At 40.4% G+C, this 16,292-nt stretch overlaps 2 protein-coding genes across 2 annotated transcripts in view; one reads left to right on the forward strand and one right to left on the reverse strand.

The window, feature by feature from the left end:
* Nucleotides 1–10,295, reverse strand: part of MTMR8 (myotubularin related protein 8) — a 217,267-nt gene extending 206,972 nt beyond the window's left edge. Inside the window, exon 1 of the mRNA XM_028482651.1 lies at nucleotides 10,196–10,295. Within this exon, the coding sequence (XP_028338452.1) occupies nucleotides 10,196–10,219 (24 nt within the window). The 5' untranslated portion in view covers nucleotides 10,220–10,295. The remainder of the gene's footprint in view (nucleotides 1–10,195) is intronic.
* A 4,971-nt stretch (nucleotides 10,296–15,266) lies between these two features.
* LOC112062567 (profilin-2-like) lies at nucleotides 15,267–15,966 on the forward strand. The gene has a single exon (XM_024117305.1). It carries the CDS (start codon nucleotides 15,505–15,507, stop codon nucleotides 15,964–15,966), a length of 462 nt encoding a protein of 153 aa, XP_023973073.1. The 5' UTR covers nucleotides 15,267–15,504.
* The last annotated feature ends 326 nt before the right edge of the window (nucleotides 15,967–16,292 follow it).

Here is a 16,292-nt window from a genome sequence, read left to right on the forward strand (position 1 = left end):
AAAGCTAAGAGAATTCAGCACCACAAAACCAGCTTCACAACAAATGATAAACGAACTTCTCTAGGCAGGAAACACAAGAGGAGAAAAAGACCCACAATACCAAACCTAAAACAACTAGGAAAATGGTAATCAGAACATACATATCGACAACTACCTTAAATGTAAATGGAATAAATTTCCCACCAAAAGGCAGAGACTGGCTGAATGGATAAAAAAACAATACCTGTATATATGCTGTCTACAAGAGAACTGATTCAGACCTAGGGACACATACGGACGGAAAGTGAACGGATGGAAAGAGATATTCCATGCAAATAAAATCAAAAGAAAGCTGGAGTAGAAATTCTAATATCAGACAAAATAGCCTTTAAAATACAGACTATTACAAGAGACAAAGAAGGACACTACATAATGATCCAGGGATCAATCAAACAAGAAGATATAACAATTGGAAATATTTATGCATCCAACATAGGAGCATCACAATACATAAGGCAAATGCTAACAGCTTATAAAAGGGGAAATCAACAGCAACACAGTCATAGTAGGGGACTTTAACTCCCCACTTTCACCAATGTACAGATCATCCAAAATGAAAGTAAATAAGGAAACACAAGCTTTAAATGATACATTAAACAAGATGAACTTCACCGATACTTATAGGACATTCCATCCAAAAACAATAGAATACACTTTCTTCTCAAGTGCTCATGGAACATTATCCAGGATAGATCATATCTTCGGTCACAAATCAAGCCTTGGTAAATATAAGAAAATTGAAATCATATCAAGTATCTTTCCCGACCACAAGGCTATGAGACTAGACATCAATTAAAGGAAATAATCTGTAAAAAACACAAACACATGGAGGCTAAACAATACACTACTAAATAACCAAGAGATAAGTGAAGAAATCAAAGAGGAAAACAAAAAATATCAAGAAACAAATGACGATGAAAACAAGATGACCCAAAACCTATGGGATGCAGCAAAAGCAGTTCTAAGATGGAAGTTTATAGCAACACAAACCTACCTCACGAAACAAGAAACATTGCAAATAAACAATCTAACCTTACACCTAAAGCAACTGGAGAAAGAAGAAAAAAAAAAACGCAAAAGTTAGCAGAAGGAAAGAAATCATAAAGATCAGATCAGAATAACTGAAAAAGAAATGAAGGAAACAATAGCAAAGATCAATAAAACTAAAAGCTGGTTCTTTGAGAAGATAAACAAAATTGATAAACCATTAGCCAGACCCATCAAGAAAAAAAGGGAGAAGACTCAAATCAATAGAATTAGAAATGAAAATGGAGAAGTAACAACTGACACTGCAGAAATACAGAGGATCATGAGAGATTACTACAAGCCAAAAAAATGGACAACCTGGAAGAAATGGACAAATTCTTAGAAAAGCACAACCTTCTGATACAGAACAAGGAAGAAACAGAAAATATAAAGAGACCAACCAGAAGCACTGAAATTGAGACTGTGATTAAAAAGCTTGCAACAAACAAAAGCCCACGACCAGATGGCTGCACAGGCATATTATGTCAAACATTTAGAGAAGAGCTAACACCTATCTTTCTCAAACCCTTCCAAAATATAGCAGAGGGAGGAACACTCCCAAACTCATTCTACGAGGCCAACATCAACCTGATACCAAAACCAGACAAAGATGTCACAAAGAAGGAAAACTACAGGCCAATATCACTGATGAACATAGATGCAAAAATCCTCAACAAAATACTAGCAAACAGAATCCAACAGCACGTTTAAAGGATCATACATCATGATCAAGTGGAGTTTATCCCAGCAATGCAAGGATTCTTCAATATATACAAATCAATCAATTTGATAAACCATTTTAACAAATTGAAAGGGAAAAACCATAAAATCATCTCAATAGATGCAGAAAAAGCTTTCAACAAAATTCAACACCGATTTATGATAAAAACCCTCCAGAAAGTAGGCATAGAGGGAACTTACCTCAACATAATACAGGCCATATATGACAAACCCACAGCCAGCATCGTTCTCAATGGTGAAAAACTGAAACCATTTCCACCAAGGTCAGGAACAAGACAAGGTTGCCCACTCTCACTGCTATTATTTAAAATAGTTTTGGAAGTTTTAGCCACAGCAATCAGAGAAGAAAAAGAAATAAAAGAAATCAAAATTGGAAAAGAAGAAGTAAAGCTGTCACTGCTTGCAGATGACATGATACTATACATAGAGAATCCTAAAGATGCTACCAGAAAACTTCTAGAGCTAATCAATGAATTTGGTAAAGGAGCAGGATATAAAATTAATAAACAGAAATCTCTTGCATTCCTATACACTAATGATGAAAAATCTGGAAGAGAAATTAAGGAAACACTTCCATTTGCCATTGCAACAAAAAGAATAAAATACCTATGAATAAACCTACCAAAGGAGACAAATGACCTATATGCAGAAAACTATAAGACACTGATGAAAGAAATTAAAGATGATACAAATAGATGGAAAGATATACCATGTTCTTGGATTGGAAGAATCAACATTGTGAAAACGACTATGCTACCCAAAGGAATCTACAGATTCAATGCAATCCCTATCAAACTACCAATGGCATTTTTCACAGAACTAGAAATAATTTCACAATTTGTATGGAAACACAAAAGATCCCAAATAACCAAAGCAGTCTTGAGAAAGAAGAACGGAGCTGGAGGAATCAGGCTCCCAGACTTCAGACTATACTACAAAGCTACAGTGATCAAGACAGTATGGTACTGCCTCAAAAAGAGAAATATAGATCAATGGAACAGGATAGAAAGCCCAAAGATAAACCTACACACCTATGAACAATTAATCTACGACAAAGGAGGCATGAATATACACTGGAGAAAAGACAATGTCTTCAACAGGTGGTGCTGGGAAAACTGGACAGCTACATGTAAAAAAATGAAATTAGAACACTCCCTAACACCATAAACAAAAATAAACTCAAAATGGATTAAAGACCTAAATGTAAGGCCGGACACTATAAAACTCTCAGAGGAAAACATAGGCAGAACATTCTTTGACAAAAATCACAGCAAGCTCTTCCTTGAACTGCATCCTAGAGTAATGAAAATAAAAACAAAAACAAAGAAATGTAACCTAATGAAACTTAAAAGATTTTGCATGGCAAAGGAAACCATAAACAAGACAAAAAGATAACCCTCAGAACAGGAGAAAATATTTGCAAATGAAGCAATGGACAAGGGATTAATCTCTGAAATATACGAACAGCTCATAGAGCTCAATATAAAAAAAAAATGCAATCAAAAGAATTGGCAGAAGACATAAACAGACATTTCTCCAAAGAAGACACACATATGGCCAAGAGGCACATGAAAAGATGCTGAACATCACTAATTATTAGAGAAATGTAAACCAAAACTATAATGAGGTATCACCTCACACCGGTCAGAATGGCCAACATCAAAAAATCTACAAACAGTAAATGCTGCAGAGGGTGTGGAGAAAAGGGAACCCTCTTGCATTGTTGGTGGGAATGTTAATTGATACAGCCACTATTGAGAACAGCATGGAGATTCCTTAAAAAACTAAAAATAGAAGTACCATATGACCCAGCAATCCCACTACTGGCATATACTCTGAGAAAACCATAATTCAAAAAGACACATGCAACCAAGACGGGAATAAAGACACAGACCTACTAGAGAATGGACTTGAGGATATGGGGAGGGGGAAGGGTAAGCTGTGACAAAGTGAGAGAGTGGCATGGACATATATACACTACCAAACGTAAAATAGATAGCTAGTGGGAAGCAGCCGCATAGCACAGGGAGATCAGCTCAGTGCTTTGTGACCACCTAGAGGGGTGGGATAGGGAGGGTGCGAGGGAGGGAGACACAAGAGGGAAGAGATATGGAAACATATGTACATGTATAACTGAGTCACTTTGTTATAAAGCAGAAACTAACACACCATTGTAAAGCAATTATACTCCAATAAAGATGTTAAGAAAAAAAAATGGGGTACATATACACAATGGAATATTACTCGGCCATAAAAAGAAACTTATGGGGTCACTTGTAGAGACATGGATGGACCTAGAGACTGTCATACAGAGTGAAGTACGTCAGAAAGAGAAAAACAAATATCGTACATTAACACATATATGTGGAATCTAGAAAAATGCTACAGAAGAACTTGTCTGCAAGGCAGAAACAGACAGAGACATAGAGAACAAATGTACGGACACTAACGCGAAAGTGGGGGTGGGATGAACTGGGACATTGGTATAGATATATATACACTAATATGTATAAAATAGATAACTAATGAGAACCTGCTGTATAGCATAGAGAACTCTACTTAATGCTCTGTGGTGACCTAAATGTGAAGGAAATCCAAAAAAAGAGGCGATATATGTATATGTATAGGTGATTCCCTTCACTGTACAGCAGAAACACAACAATGTAAACCAACTCTACTCCAATAAAAAAATGTTGCCCAACATTAAAAAAAAATGGGCAGAAGACCTAAATAGGCATTTCTCCAAAGAAGACAGACATATGGCCAACAAACACATGAAAAGATGCACAACATCACTAATTATTAGAGAAATGCAAATCAAAACTACAGCGAGGTATCAACTCACACTGGTTAGAATGGCCATCATCAAAAAATTTACAAACAATAAATGCTGGAGAGGGTGTGGAGAAAGGGAACCCTACACTGTTGGTGGAAATGTAAATTGGTACAGCCACTATGGAGAACAGTATGGAGGTTCCTTCTAAAACTAAACATAGTAGTACCATATGACTCAACAATCCCACTCCTGGGCATATACCTGGAGAAAACCATAATTCAAAAAGATACACGCACCCCAATGTTCATTGCAGCACTATTTACAATAGCCAGGACATGGAAACAACCTAAATACCCATCAACAGAGGAATGGATAAAGAAGATGTGGTGCATATATACAATGGAATATTACTCAGCCATAAAAGTGAACGAAATTGTGTCATTTGTAGAGACATGGATGGACCTAGGGACTGTCATACAGAATGAAGTAAGTCAGAAAGAGAAAAACAAATATCGTATATTAACACAGATATTTGGAATCTAGAAAAATGGTATAGATGAACTTATTTGCAAAGCTGAAATAGAGACACAGACCTAGAGAATAAACATATGGATACAAAGGGGGGAATGGGGGGTGGGATGGATTGGGAGATTGGGATTGACATATATACACTACTATGTATAAAATAGATAACTAATGAGAAGAGACTGTACAGCACAGGGAACTCTACTCAGGGCTATGTGGTGACCTAAATGGGAAGGAAATCCAAGGAAGAGGGGATATATGTATACATGTGGCTGAATCACTTTGCTGTACAGCAGAAACTAGCACAACATTGTAAAGCAACTATTCTCCAATAAAAGAAAAAAGAATATTATTAGAGATGGGCAATTGCCTGCTACAGCTAAGTAACAGAGGTGGTTTTCTAAAGGATGCACATTTGATCAACTTACTGGGCTTTGGTATAAGCCAATGGCCACCCTCCTCTTTCTGAAGCCACTCAAGAAACCATACTAAAATTAATACATTAAATGACTCATTGGGGGAACTGATAAAATGATAGCCTGGGGAAAACAACACTTTTGGAAACCTTCTCCCAAAGTAGTAGCTGAAATATGTCAGAGGTGTCAGATCTGTCCTAAGTATAACCCAGAAAAACCTATTTATACTTCTCAGAACCACTTTCCTTTGCCTCCTGGTCCCTTTGCTATCTGTCAGCTGGGTGTTATCTACCTGTCTCCCTCTCAAGGATACAAATATGTTCTGATGATGGTGTGCATGTATTCCCATTTGGTGGAAGCCTTTCCTTGCAGACATGCAACTCCCCTTACAGTGGCCAAAATATTGTTGGAAAGGATTATTCCTAATTGGGGAATTCCTCTGCAATTACATAGTGATAATGGTGTCCATTTCACTCGACAAATTCTAAATGCTGTTTGTGAAATCTGGCCTATACTACCACATTTCCACTGTGACTATCAATCTCAATCTTCTGGTCTAATGGAAAGAACAAATGACATAATCGAGACCTAACTAGCAAAAATCACTGAGGCCTGAGGCCTTCCTTGGCCTAAATTGCTACCCATAGTTCTGGTAAACTTAATATCTGTACCCTTTTGAAAACACAAACTGTAACCATTTGAAAAAATTATTGAAAAACCCATGATTCTTGACTCAGGACTATATAAGCCCCTTCTAGTCAAGGGAGATCTTTTACATTATTGTCAAAAGTCTCATTAAGGCTCTGAAAAAATGAGCACCTGGTTGAAAACTTTTTCCACAGTGAGCTCCTGGGAGATGGAGATACAGAACATCACAATTTAAAACCAGTGGACTATGTTTGTTGGAAAAGACATATTTTAAAGGACTCCTTACAACCCAGATAGAAGGGACCCTATTAGGTACTTTTAACCAACACCCTGTGCTGCTAAACTTAAAGGCATTGATTCTTGGATTCATGTTTCCAATTTTTAAAAAAAGCCTTCCCCACCTGTGTGGGCCTCTGAAACAGCTGGAGACCTAAAGGTGTAATTGACCCAGAAGTGACTCAGATGGCACCTAGTGTAGATGGCTTTCCCAAGACTTTGGACAAGGCCGGTACTCTCCATGATCCTCATTGATGAAATTCCTCAAGTTACCTTCGTTCTAATTGCTATCATCATAGAGTTGTTACATCGCCTTCATTATGTAATAACTGATGAGGCATCAAATTGCCTTTCCTTCTTATAGACATACTTTCAAGGAGTGAATTTTCATGAATAGGTTTATGGCCAGGAATTAAAGTTTAGAGGAAATGACCCTGGCCCTTTGGTCCTTCGATTTTGACTATGAAGGACTGGAGAATTGAACTTTTGGGACTCCTCCTTGAAGTTACAGTTTTATTAATGTGCTTTGCCCTATTACATACAGTGGGCATCCTCCATGAGTGGTAATTCTATCTTGCATTAACTCTTCTGGGAATAAGCCTCTGGCTCCAATTCTTGCTCATTCGATTAATCCATTCCACTTGGGATTCTTTCACCAACCAAGACCAGGAGTTACCCTTAGTCTTCTTTATATTAAAATAGCTGACTTTTCTTGGGATAGTTCTTTTACTAGAGTTATGTTATTATCTTTCTTATTATCCACCCAGGCTCCTTATGACTGGGAAAATAATGCCTTATTCTGCATTTCCCAAAGTCTAGCCACTGGAGGAAATCTAACAGACTATTGGATATGTCATCAGCACCCTAGATCATTCACTGAATACCCAGGATCCCCTTGCCTTGGCTATCTCCAATCTTACTGGTATCCCTCTACCATATCCTTTTCAGAATTCATCTATTCTCCAAGCATACCATGTTCATCTACTCAAATCCACAGTTCCCTTTCCTTGTTTGCCTTGTTTGGAACCAGATAAAACCCAGAATATTCCCTTAGGAACATGTGCTCCAACGAGGCCCTTTGGTTACCCGGAAACATCAGATCCAGTTTCCAAACACCCAACTTTACTTCACTGTGCAAAAACAAAACATATTCTCATGATAACCCCCATGTATTCCTACAAGGAAGGCTTCTAGGCTGCTCAAATATAACCAACCCATGGTTGAATTTCACCTTTGACACCTCCTTTCTCTATGCTCCATCTATGTCTTTATTTGTGGTTGGAAGAGTACCACCTGGGGGATGTCCTGCCCCAACACCCTAACCCCACATTCTCAATGTGCTCTAGGACTTTTAATAGTTCCTTTGACTGTGTTAAATTCTTCAGAAATTACCAAATGGCACACACACTCTACTTTCTGCCTATGCCAAGAAACCCCTTCTGAGGGATTTCAAAGGTTTCCAAGAAGTATTCAAACCACGTGGGGAGTTGGAGCCATTGACAAAATTATTCGAAATCTCTCTGCTACCATAGCAGACACAGCTAATGCCACAGCTAGAGCATTAAGTGCCCAAAAAGACTCCCTGAATTTGCTTGCTCATGTTATGTTAGATAAAAGATTTGCCTTGGATTACCTTCTTGCAGAACTTGGAGGTATCTGTGTCATCTTAAATAACACCTGTTGTACTTGGATAAATGCCTCTGGTATAGTAGAAACTCAAATTAAGGTCTTAACAAAAGAAGGCCAATTGACTTCATTCTGATAGTCTTAATACTCCCCTAATGTTTGATTTGTTTAGTTGGTTACCCTTAAACATTGGATCTTGGTTCAAAACTGTTCTGCAAACTGGGTTATTACTCTTAATAATTGTTGTCAGCTTCTTTATATTGATAAAGTGCTTGCTTAAATTGATTACTTCTATACTTAGCCATTCTACTGCTAAGTTGATGTTCACACAAGTCGATATACTCCAGGCAGCACAACATCACGGTGCCTCCAATGAATTTTACAATCCATCCATTGATTGATTCACACAACCACCCTCTAAGGGACATGATGGACCTGAAGCAGGCAATCAAGCCATTCTGGCTATGTGGGAATAAGAATTGCTCCAATGATGTTTTCTTCAGGAAAAAGCATGGGCAAAAGGGGGAAACGTGAAAAGAACTATGTCAGGAACGACTAAGACATGACCTGAGGACCTCCACGTTTGCTGCCCATGCTGGACTTTTGCTGAACACTCTAAATTAAAACTGCTAAACAGTTGCTGAGTTGCTAAAAGGAAAGAATAATGCTGAGAACTGGACTTTATCTGGCCTAAGAAAACATAACTTTCCCTAGTAATGAATGAGATGCATTCCATATCTCAATCTTATATACAGAATAATTTTACCCTCCAATCTAAATTGTTGGTAAACAACTTGTATAAGCCTGAATTGACGTCCCTCTTTTCCTCTAAAAACCCTGGCCATTTCCTCTAGTGGGACACTATTCTGGTTTCTTCCAGACTTTCTGTGATCCCTGAATTGCAATTCTAAGATCCCAAATAAATTACCTTTTTGCCTCTTTACAGTTAATGATCCTTAATGGTTGATACAAAAAAAGCTTAGTTACAAAAAAGCTTTCACACACATCCTTTTATTTAGTCCTTACAACCACCCTGTGAAGTGAGGAGAACAAATTTCATTATCCCCATTTGGTAAAGGAGGAAAGACAGTCTCAAAGAGGCTAATAAATTTGTCCGAAGTCATAAGCTACTAGTTGAGGGAACCAGCATTCTAACTCGAGTCTTCCAGCTTCAAAATCTGTGCTCTTTCGATTACAACATACTGGGCTTTTATGTGCGTGTCAGTTAGCCTGGGCCACATCTGTTATGATGGATAGAAAAAAATTAAGCAGAGACTAGTTGTAACTCTTCTCTGATCCTCAGCCTGATAGTAGAAAGAAAACTGACAGGAGGGACGTGGAATTCGAATAGAAAGAGGCTGGAGTTGGGGAGGGAAAGAGTAGGCTCTGTTAAGAAAAGAAGTAGAAGAGGCTCTAACTGGGGGGTCAGCTATACACAGACGCCAGCTGGCCTGACAATGTCACTTCTCGGGTTTTACTACCCGGTAGAGCAAGGCCAGGTCCGCTCTGCTACACCTCCTTCCTTTCTCATAGCCCACCTTGGGGCTGGACAGATGCTTTTGCCCCCAAAACCCACACATGCATGAGGGGGAGCTGGGGTGGGGGTGATGGTGGTGGTCTGGGCAACTGCTGGGGCAGGTCAGGGGCAGGAGTCAAGAGGAGAGTAGGGAAACGCTGCATAAAGGAAGTAACTCTCCGGGAGGCAATGCCAAATGCGGTGCTCAAGAAAGGCTGTTACAACTGCAGGGAGCGTATATAAAAGGCTGGAGTAAAGGCGTGTGTGAGGTAACGATTGGGGAACCGAGAGGAGCTGGGGTCGGAGGGACAGGTCAGGGAGGGACCCGGCAGGCAAGCACCCGGCGCGAGGTCGGCGTCACGTGAGAGGACGGTTGGCACAGGACCACCTCTCCTTCGCGCCGCAGCCGCCAGCAGGAGGATCCCAAGGAGAAGAAAGTTCAGATTGAGTGAAAGGGGATGTGAACCGAGGAATATCACTCGGGTCCCGCGCGGAAGAGGGCGTCAAAGAGCACCCTGAGAAGGCTTGAGGGGGCGTGCCTGGGCTCACGGCTGAGCACCGAGAGGAAGCCCACGGCTCCCAGCCTCGCCGAACTCTTCTCCTTACCTTGGGCACCGTGATATGGTCCATGACCGCGGTTCCCGCCACCCGAATGCCTCACCGCTACTCAAGCTGCTGCCACCACCACCGTTCTACTTGCCTCCTTGCCCAACCCGGGTTTCAGCTCCCGCCCTCCCCGTACTGGATCAAGCTCTCGTCACCTGATCCTCGCGGAGGCTCTTATCGCGACACTTCGCTCATGGCCGCTCCCGCCATCTTGCTTCCTGGCAAATGCCCTTTTCTTTGGGGGAGCCTGTCAAAATGCCATTTCTTTGGCGGGGGAAATTGCTAAATATACATTCTAGCTCTCTAAGAACACTTAGTTTAAATAAAATCCAGTGATTGTGAGCTTTTAAATATATTTTAAGTGCAAAGCTACTAGGGACGTAGACAGGAGGCAAAACAGTGACACATTAGGCTCACAAATATTTCTAGGACTGCTTCCATTTTCTTAAGATTAAAAAACAACAACAGATTGTTCTAGCTCAGACTCCAGGTTTGGCCGGGGAGTTCTTAAGTCCCAGACTCGAGTGCTGACACCCTTCTCACATCCCATGATGCTGTAAGGATTCTGAGCACCAATATCATTCCACTACTATTTAATGTTAACAGTGATGCACCAGGCAGGGATAATACAGACTGCCTTGTGGTGATGACTGGTTTTCTGAAGAGTTTCCTGTGAGACCTTGGGCAAGTCACTGTAGAATATTTTTGAAATGGTTTATAAGCATATCCTCCTTTCACTCCCCTTATCCAGGGGGAGCCTACTACCATCAATCTAGTTAAAGCCTGGACTATTACAGTAGCCTCATAACTTTTGTCATCACAGATGTGGGGAAAGGACCAAGGACCCACTGGACCACCTCTCAGATGAGATGCAGTTACTCAGTAGTGTTCTCTGAATCAGACTTGTGATGGCCAAAACAACAGTCTGGGAGTTGGAAAACCTGTTTGTTTGTTTTTTTTAACATCTTTATTGGAGTATAATTGCTTTACAATGTTGTGTTAGTTTCTGCTGTATAACAAAGTGAATCAGCTATATGTATACATATATCCCCATATCCCCTCCCTCTTGCATCTCCCTCCCACCTTCCCTATCCCACCCCTCCAGGTGGTCACAAAGCTCCGAGCTGATCTCCCTGTGCGATGCAGCTGCTTCCCACTAGCTATCTATTTTACATTTGGTAGTGTATATATGTCAGTGGAAAACTTGGGTTTTACTCTCAGGTCTGCCACTAACTTGCTGTGTGACCTTGAGCAAATCATGTCACCTCTCTGGGCCTTAAGTTGACCAAGGTTACAATGAGGGTATTGGCCACAATTTGTAGGACCATTTCTACCTCACTATTGTGATGTTATGGTTTGAAATATCACCTTCCCTACAAAGTGATTTTTTCTTCTTTTAGTATCCATAACATTTGCTAGTTAAACTACTCATTCATCATATTTTGCTTTTTTCCCTAGCCTAAAAGCCCTTCCCTCAATCCATGACCCGAGTATCCCTTTACTTCCACGTCTTCAGAACATACTCACTGCATGCTAAACACTCCTCTCAATTGGCTCTTTTACAATCATCCTGAACTCCAGTTGCTGCATCCAATAGCTCTTTGCAGTGTTCAATCTCCACTTGTTTTGCAGCTTTTTACACTGTTGATTCACTTTCCTTTTTGACATTCTCTCTTCCCTTGGCCTTTATTATAAAGCAGACTCATTGCTGGCATCCCTCAGTATTCCTTTTCTGCCTTCCTCCTAACTCCTCTTTGCCCTTATTTATCCATTTCCCTGGCTTCTGTCCTCATTCTTCTACTCTCTCTGTTTTCTTTCCCTTGGTAATCTTGATCTCATTCTCAAGTTATATCCTTATCCACTGGTAGGGTACTCCCAAATTTACATCTCAAGTCCTGTGACTTTTCTCCTGTGCTCAAGTTTGGAACTTCCAACTCTCCCGTGAGAGTTCCACTTTGGTGTTCCGGCTAGCACATTAAAGGCATCACGACTAAAAACAAACTCCTCATCTTTTACACCTTCCTCCTGCCTCTTGCCCTCTCCCACTTCTGCCACCGGCTCTTTCTCAAGTTTTCTTTATCCCTAGTGATGCCACCATCATATACTCAGTTACTTAGACTTTAACCTCATGACCATGCTGTTTGGGATAGTTAAAAGGAGCATGGACTTCAGGTTAAAATTTCAACTCTGCTATTTGCTAATGGTATATGACCCTGGACAAGTTACACAACATCTCTGAGTCTCAGTTTTCTCATCTGTAAACCAAGTCTAGTAAGGTGCTTGTGAGGATTCAAAGAAGTAACGTATATCAAGTACCAGAAACATCATAAGGGCACAATGAATATTGGCAGTTACCTTCCCTTCCCCAACTCAGTTATTAAATATTTCTGTTCTCCTCTCTCTCAGATGATTACGCTGCTTCCTTGTTCACTGATAAAATAGAAGGCATCAAAAAGGAACTTCCACATCCTCCCACAACCAAATCTAATTTCTGCTCTGCATGTGAACCCATATAATCTTCCTTCAATGAATCAACTGTTCCCGAGCCTTCCTAAGGCAACTCCTCCACTTATCCACTCAATTTCATACTCCCTTGACTACTAAATTGTCCCTTCTTTCCTTTATCCTAAAACATTCCCACTTTATCAGATCATTTCCATCAGCATAAGAACATGTTTATAATAACATGTTTATTTCCAATTTTAAAAAACCCTTTCTTGACCCACATTCCTCTCCCCCACCTACCATCCCCTACCCCATTTCTCTATTGCACCTTATAGCAAAATTCCTCCAAAGATTTGTCTAAATTATCTACCTCCACTTCTTTTTCTCTCCTCCCATTCTCTCTTGAAAGCACTCTAATCAGGTTTTACCCCCACCAATCCAACAAACTGTTCTTGTCAGGGTTACCAGTAATCTCCATATTGCAAAATCCAATGGGTAATCCTCAGACTTATTTTCCTCTCAGCAGTATTTGATCATTCCCTTCCCTTTGATACATTTTTTTCACTTGGTTTCAGAGACACTGCTCTCTCTACTACTTCTCTGACATCTCTTTCCCAATCTCTTTTGCTATTTCTCCCTTATCTTACCTTCTTTATATGTTGGAATGCTGTCAGGCCTCAGACCTTGGTTCTCTTCTCTATTTACACTTATTCCCTGGGTGCTGTCATCCAGTCTCATGCCTTTAAATACCATATTTGCAAAAAACTTCCAAAATTTTATCTTTATTCCTGATCCATCCTGTTAACTCTTAAACTTGTATAATATCCAACAGCATACTGACATGTCTACATGGATGTCTTAGAGGCACCTCAAACTTACCATATCCAAAGCAGAATTTTTGATTTCTACCTATCTCCTCAAATCTGCTCTTTTTATAGTATATCTCATATCAGAAATCGGCAACTCCAGTTGTTTAGGACAAAAGTCTTGGAGACATTCTCTTTCTTTCATACCCCATACTCAATTCATCATCAAATCCTATTAGCTCTTCTTTCAGAATATTCCAAATCTAACCACTTCTCAGCCCTGTGTTCTGGCCTCAACCTCTATTTATCTAGTCTGGATTATTGTCATAGTCTAGTCTCCATGTTTTGGCCCTGGTTCCCCTAGCATCTATTCTCTACATAGCATCTTCTAGACTCTAGAATCTATAGAGACGTATCTCCTTTGCTTAAAACCTACCAGTGGCTCCCCATCTCAGAGTAAAAGCCAAATCCTTACATGGCCTATGAAGCCCTACGTATGATCTAAGCCTAGTGCCTCTCTGACTATACCTTCTATCACCCTTTTCTTTCTCTGTTTATGTCATATTGATCTTCTTGTTCTTTCTCAAATATACCAGACATGCTCCTGCCTCACGAGCACTTGCTGTTCCCTCTGCTTAGAATGCTCTTCCCCCAGAAATCCACATGTTCACTCCCTCATCTCTGTCAGGTCTCTGATCAAATGTCACAATATCAAAGAATCCTTACTCGAGCACCTCATATTAAATAAAACCACCACCACTTCTTCCCCAGCATTCTCTATCTTCTTAACCTTTTTTCTTTATAGTTATCAACACCACCTGATACGCTATAAATGTCGTTGTGAGTTATTTGTCTCCCCCTCTAGGATGTCAGCTTCATGATGGCAGGGACTTTCTGTCCACTGCTAGATCTCCAAAGTCTAGAACAGACCTGGAACACAGTAGGTACTCAATAAATATTTGTTGAATAAATGAATTTTCTAAACTATCCCAGATTTTCTCCACCATTAACTTTAATCATTCCTCCTAACATTCCCTCCTTAAGGCAATTTAGTGTCATTTCAGAGGAAATTAAGATACAGATGGTGACTTGTCAAAGGTTGCAGAAGAGTCACATGTCAGATTGGACCTCCACAGGAGTAGAGAAAGCCTGGGACTAAGAGGAAAAATATGGAAGAAGAAAGTATTAGACTTGTAAAATATTTTCTGTGAAAGGGATACTATTATCTATTATTTATTTGTTTCTGCCATTATGATATCAACTCCATGAGGTTTTTCTCTGTGCACTGCTGTACCCCAGTGCCTAGAAAAATACTTGACACATAGCTAGTGCTTGATAAATACTTGCTGAATGACTAAATGAAAATGAATTACTCTAGACTCACAGCTGGTGTGGGCCAGAGGGTAAACAACTAAAGGGAAAGAGTGTGGAGGCAAGGAAATCATTAGGAGGCTATTATGTTCATCCCCAAAAGGTTGTAAGCCAGTGAGCCTGTGGGCTTTTTGACTTTGTACCCAGAGCTCAGATCTTAGATTAGCCAACGTCTGAGATACTAGTTGCCACACTAAACCTCACCTGTCCTGCTTTATATGCAAACCTCCAACTCAGTTATTACCCACTTATTTTCTACTTTGAGGGATTTTCTGCTATTAGGGGTTGGTGTTCTTCCCATGGTATCCTAGGGAAGTAAGTAGGTGTGCTTTGCCCCAATATCTCACTAGCTGGAGATATAACCTAAGAAAGCTACTGCCAAAAGTCACCCATGAAGTGGTGCATTATGACTATTTAACAAGCCACAGAGCCTTTGTGACCTCACTCCTGCTCCAGAGGTAGCTTGATAAGTCACAGCAGAGGGCAGTTGGGGCATAACTTCACACAAGTCAACAAGATCTCCTCCACCTTGCTGCTGGGGAGAAGCCATCAGAAACAGACTGTATTTTTAGCTTATTTCAGTTTCAGTTTATCAGTCATCTTGGACCAACTACCAACAAACTTCTTTTGAAGACCAATTTGCCATAAAGCACTTTTTTCATCTTTCAGATACAGCTTACTTGAATCATGCAGTGCATAGGGGATATCAGTGAAGAAGTCTGGCAAGACTGTATCACCCTCTTCCTACAGACTGAAATGTGCTGTGATGCAGCGATAATCACCAATTCCCTACCCTGGTTGTTAGCTTCTTATCCTGAAGTCAACTTGTTCCAATTGACCCAGGAAGAAATTCAGATCTTGCTGGTGAGAGAGGAGAGAGAGAAGTTGTTTCTTCAGGGAATCACCCTTGCAGGGACCAAATGCTTGTTGATCCGGGACAACCTGTACACTGAGGGCAACAACACCATAGACCTCCACACCAAAGGCCAGAGTCGGGGCAGCCAGGCAGTGAAAGTAGTTCAGATCGAGTCTGTATACCTTGTGGTGATGGGACACAAAGGAACAGAAGGAGGGTCTCTCAACCTCAAGGCTTTCAAGATGGCGTGTTACATCAGAGAGGCCATTCATCAACACCTGGCCCATTTCTAACTAATGTTTGACCTGGAATTTGAATTCAGTGTTATCTGATTCACCTTCTAGATTAACATAGTCTTGAGGAAAATAAAAGGAGATCCCAGATCAGGTTTGGAGATGTGTGTGTGTGTGTGTGTGTGTGTGTGTGTGTGTGTGTGTGTGTGTGTGTGTGTGTTAGGAGAGGGGCAGATTGGGGAGTGAGCATTCAAGCATTTGTTTTTTTCACATTTTTTACACCTAGAACACAATCCCTCCCTTCTCAACACTTGGAAGGAAGAGTAGTGGACTGGGAAGTAGAAAATCTTGGTTGTACTCCCAACTTTTTCCTGACTTACTATATT

Source organism: Physeter macrocephalus, chromosome 21, assembly GCF_002837175.3.
Source record: "Physeter macrocephalus isolate SW-GA chromosome 21, ASM283717v5, whole genome shotgun sequence".
Lineage (NCBI taxonomy): Eukaryota > Metazoa > Chordata > Mammalia > Artiodactyla > Physeteridae > Physeter > Physeter macrocephalus.

Coding starts and splice junctions, on each gene's coding strand:
- LOC112062567 (XM_024117305.1), top strand. CDS start 15,505: ATGCAGTGCATAGGGGATATCAGTGAAGAAGTCTGGCAAGACTGTATC.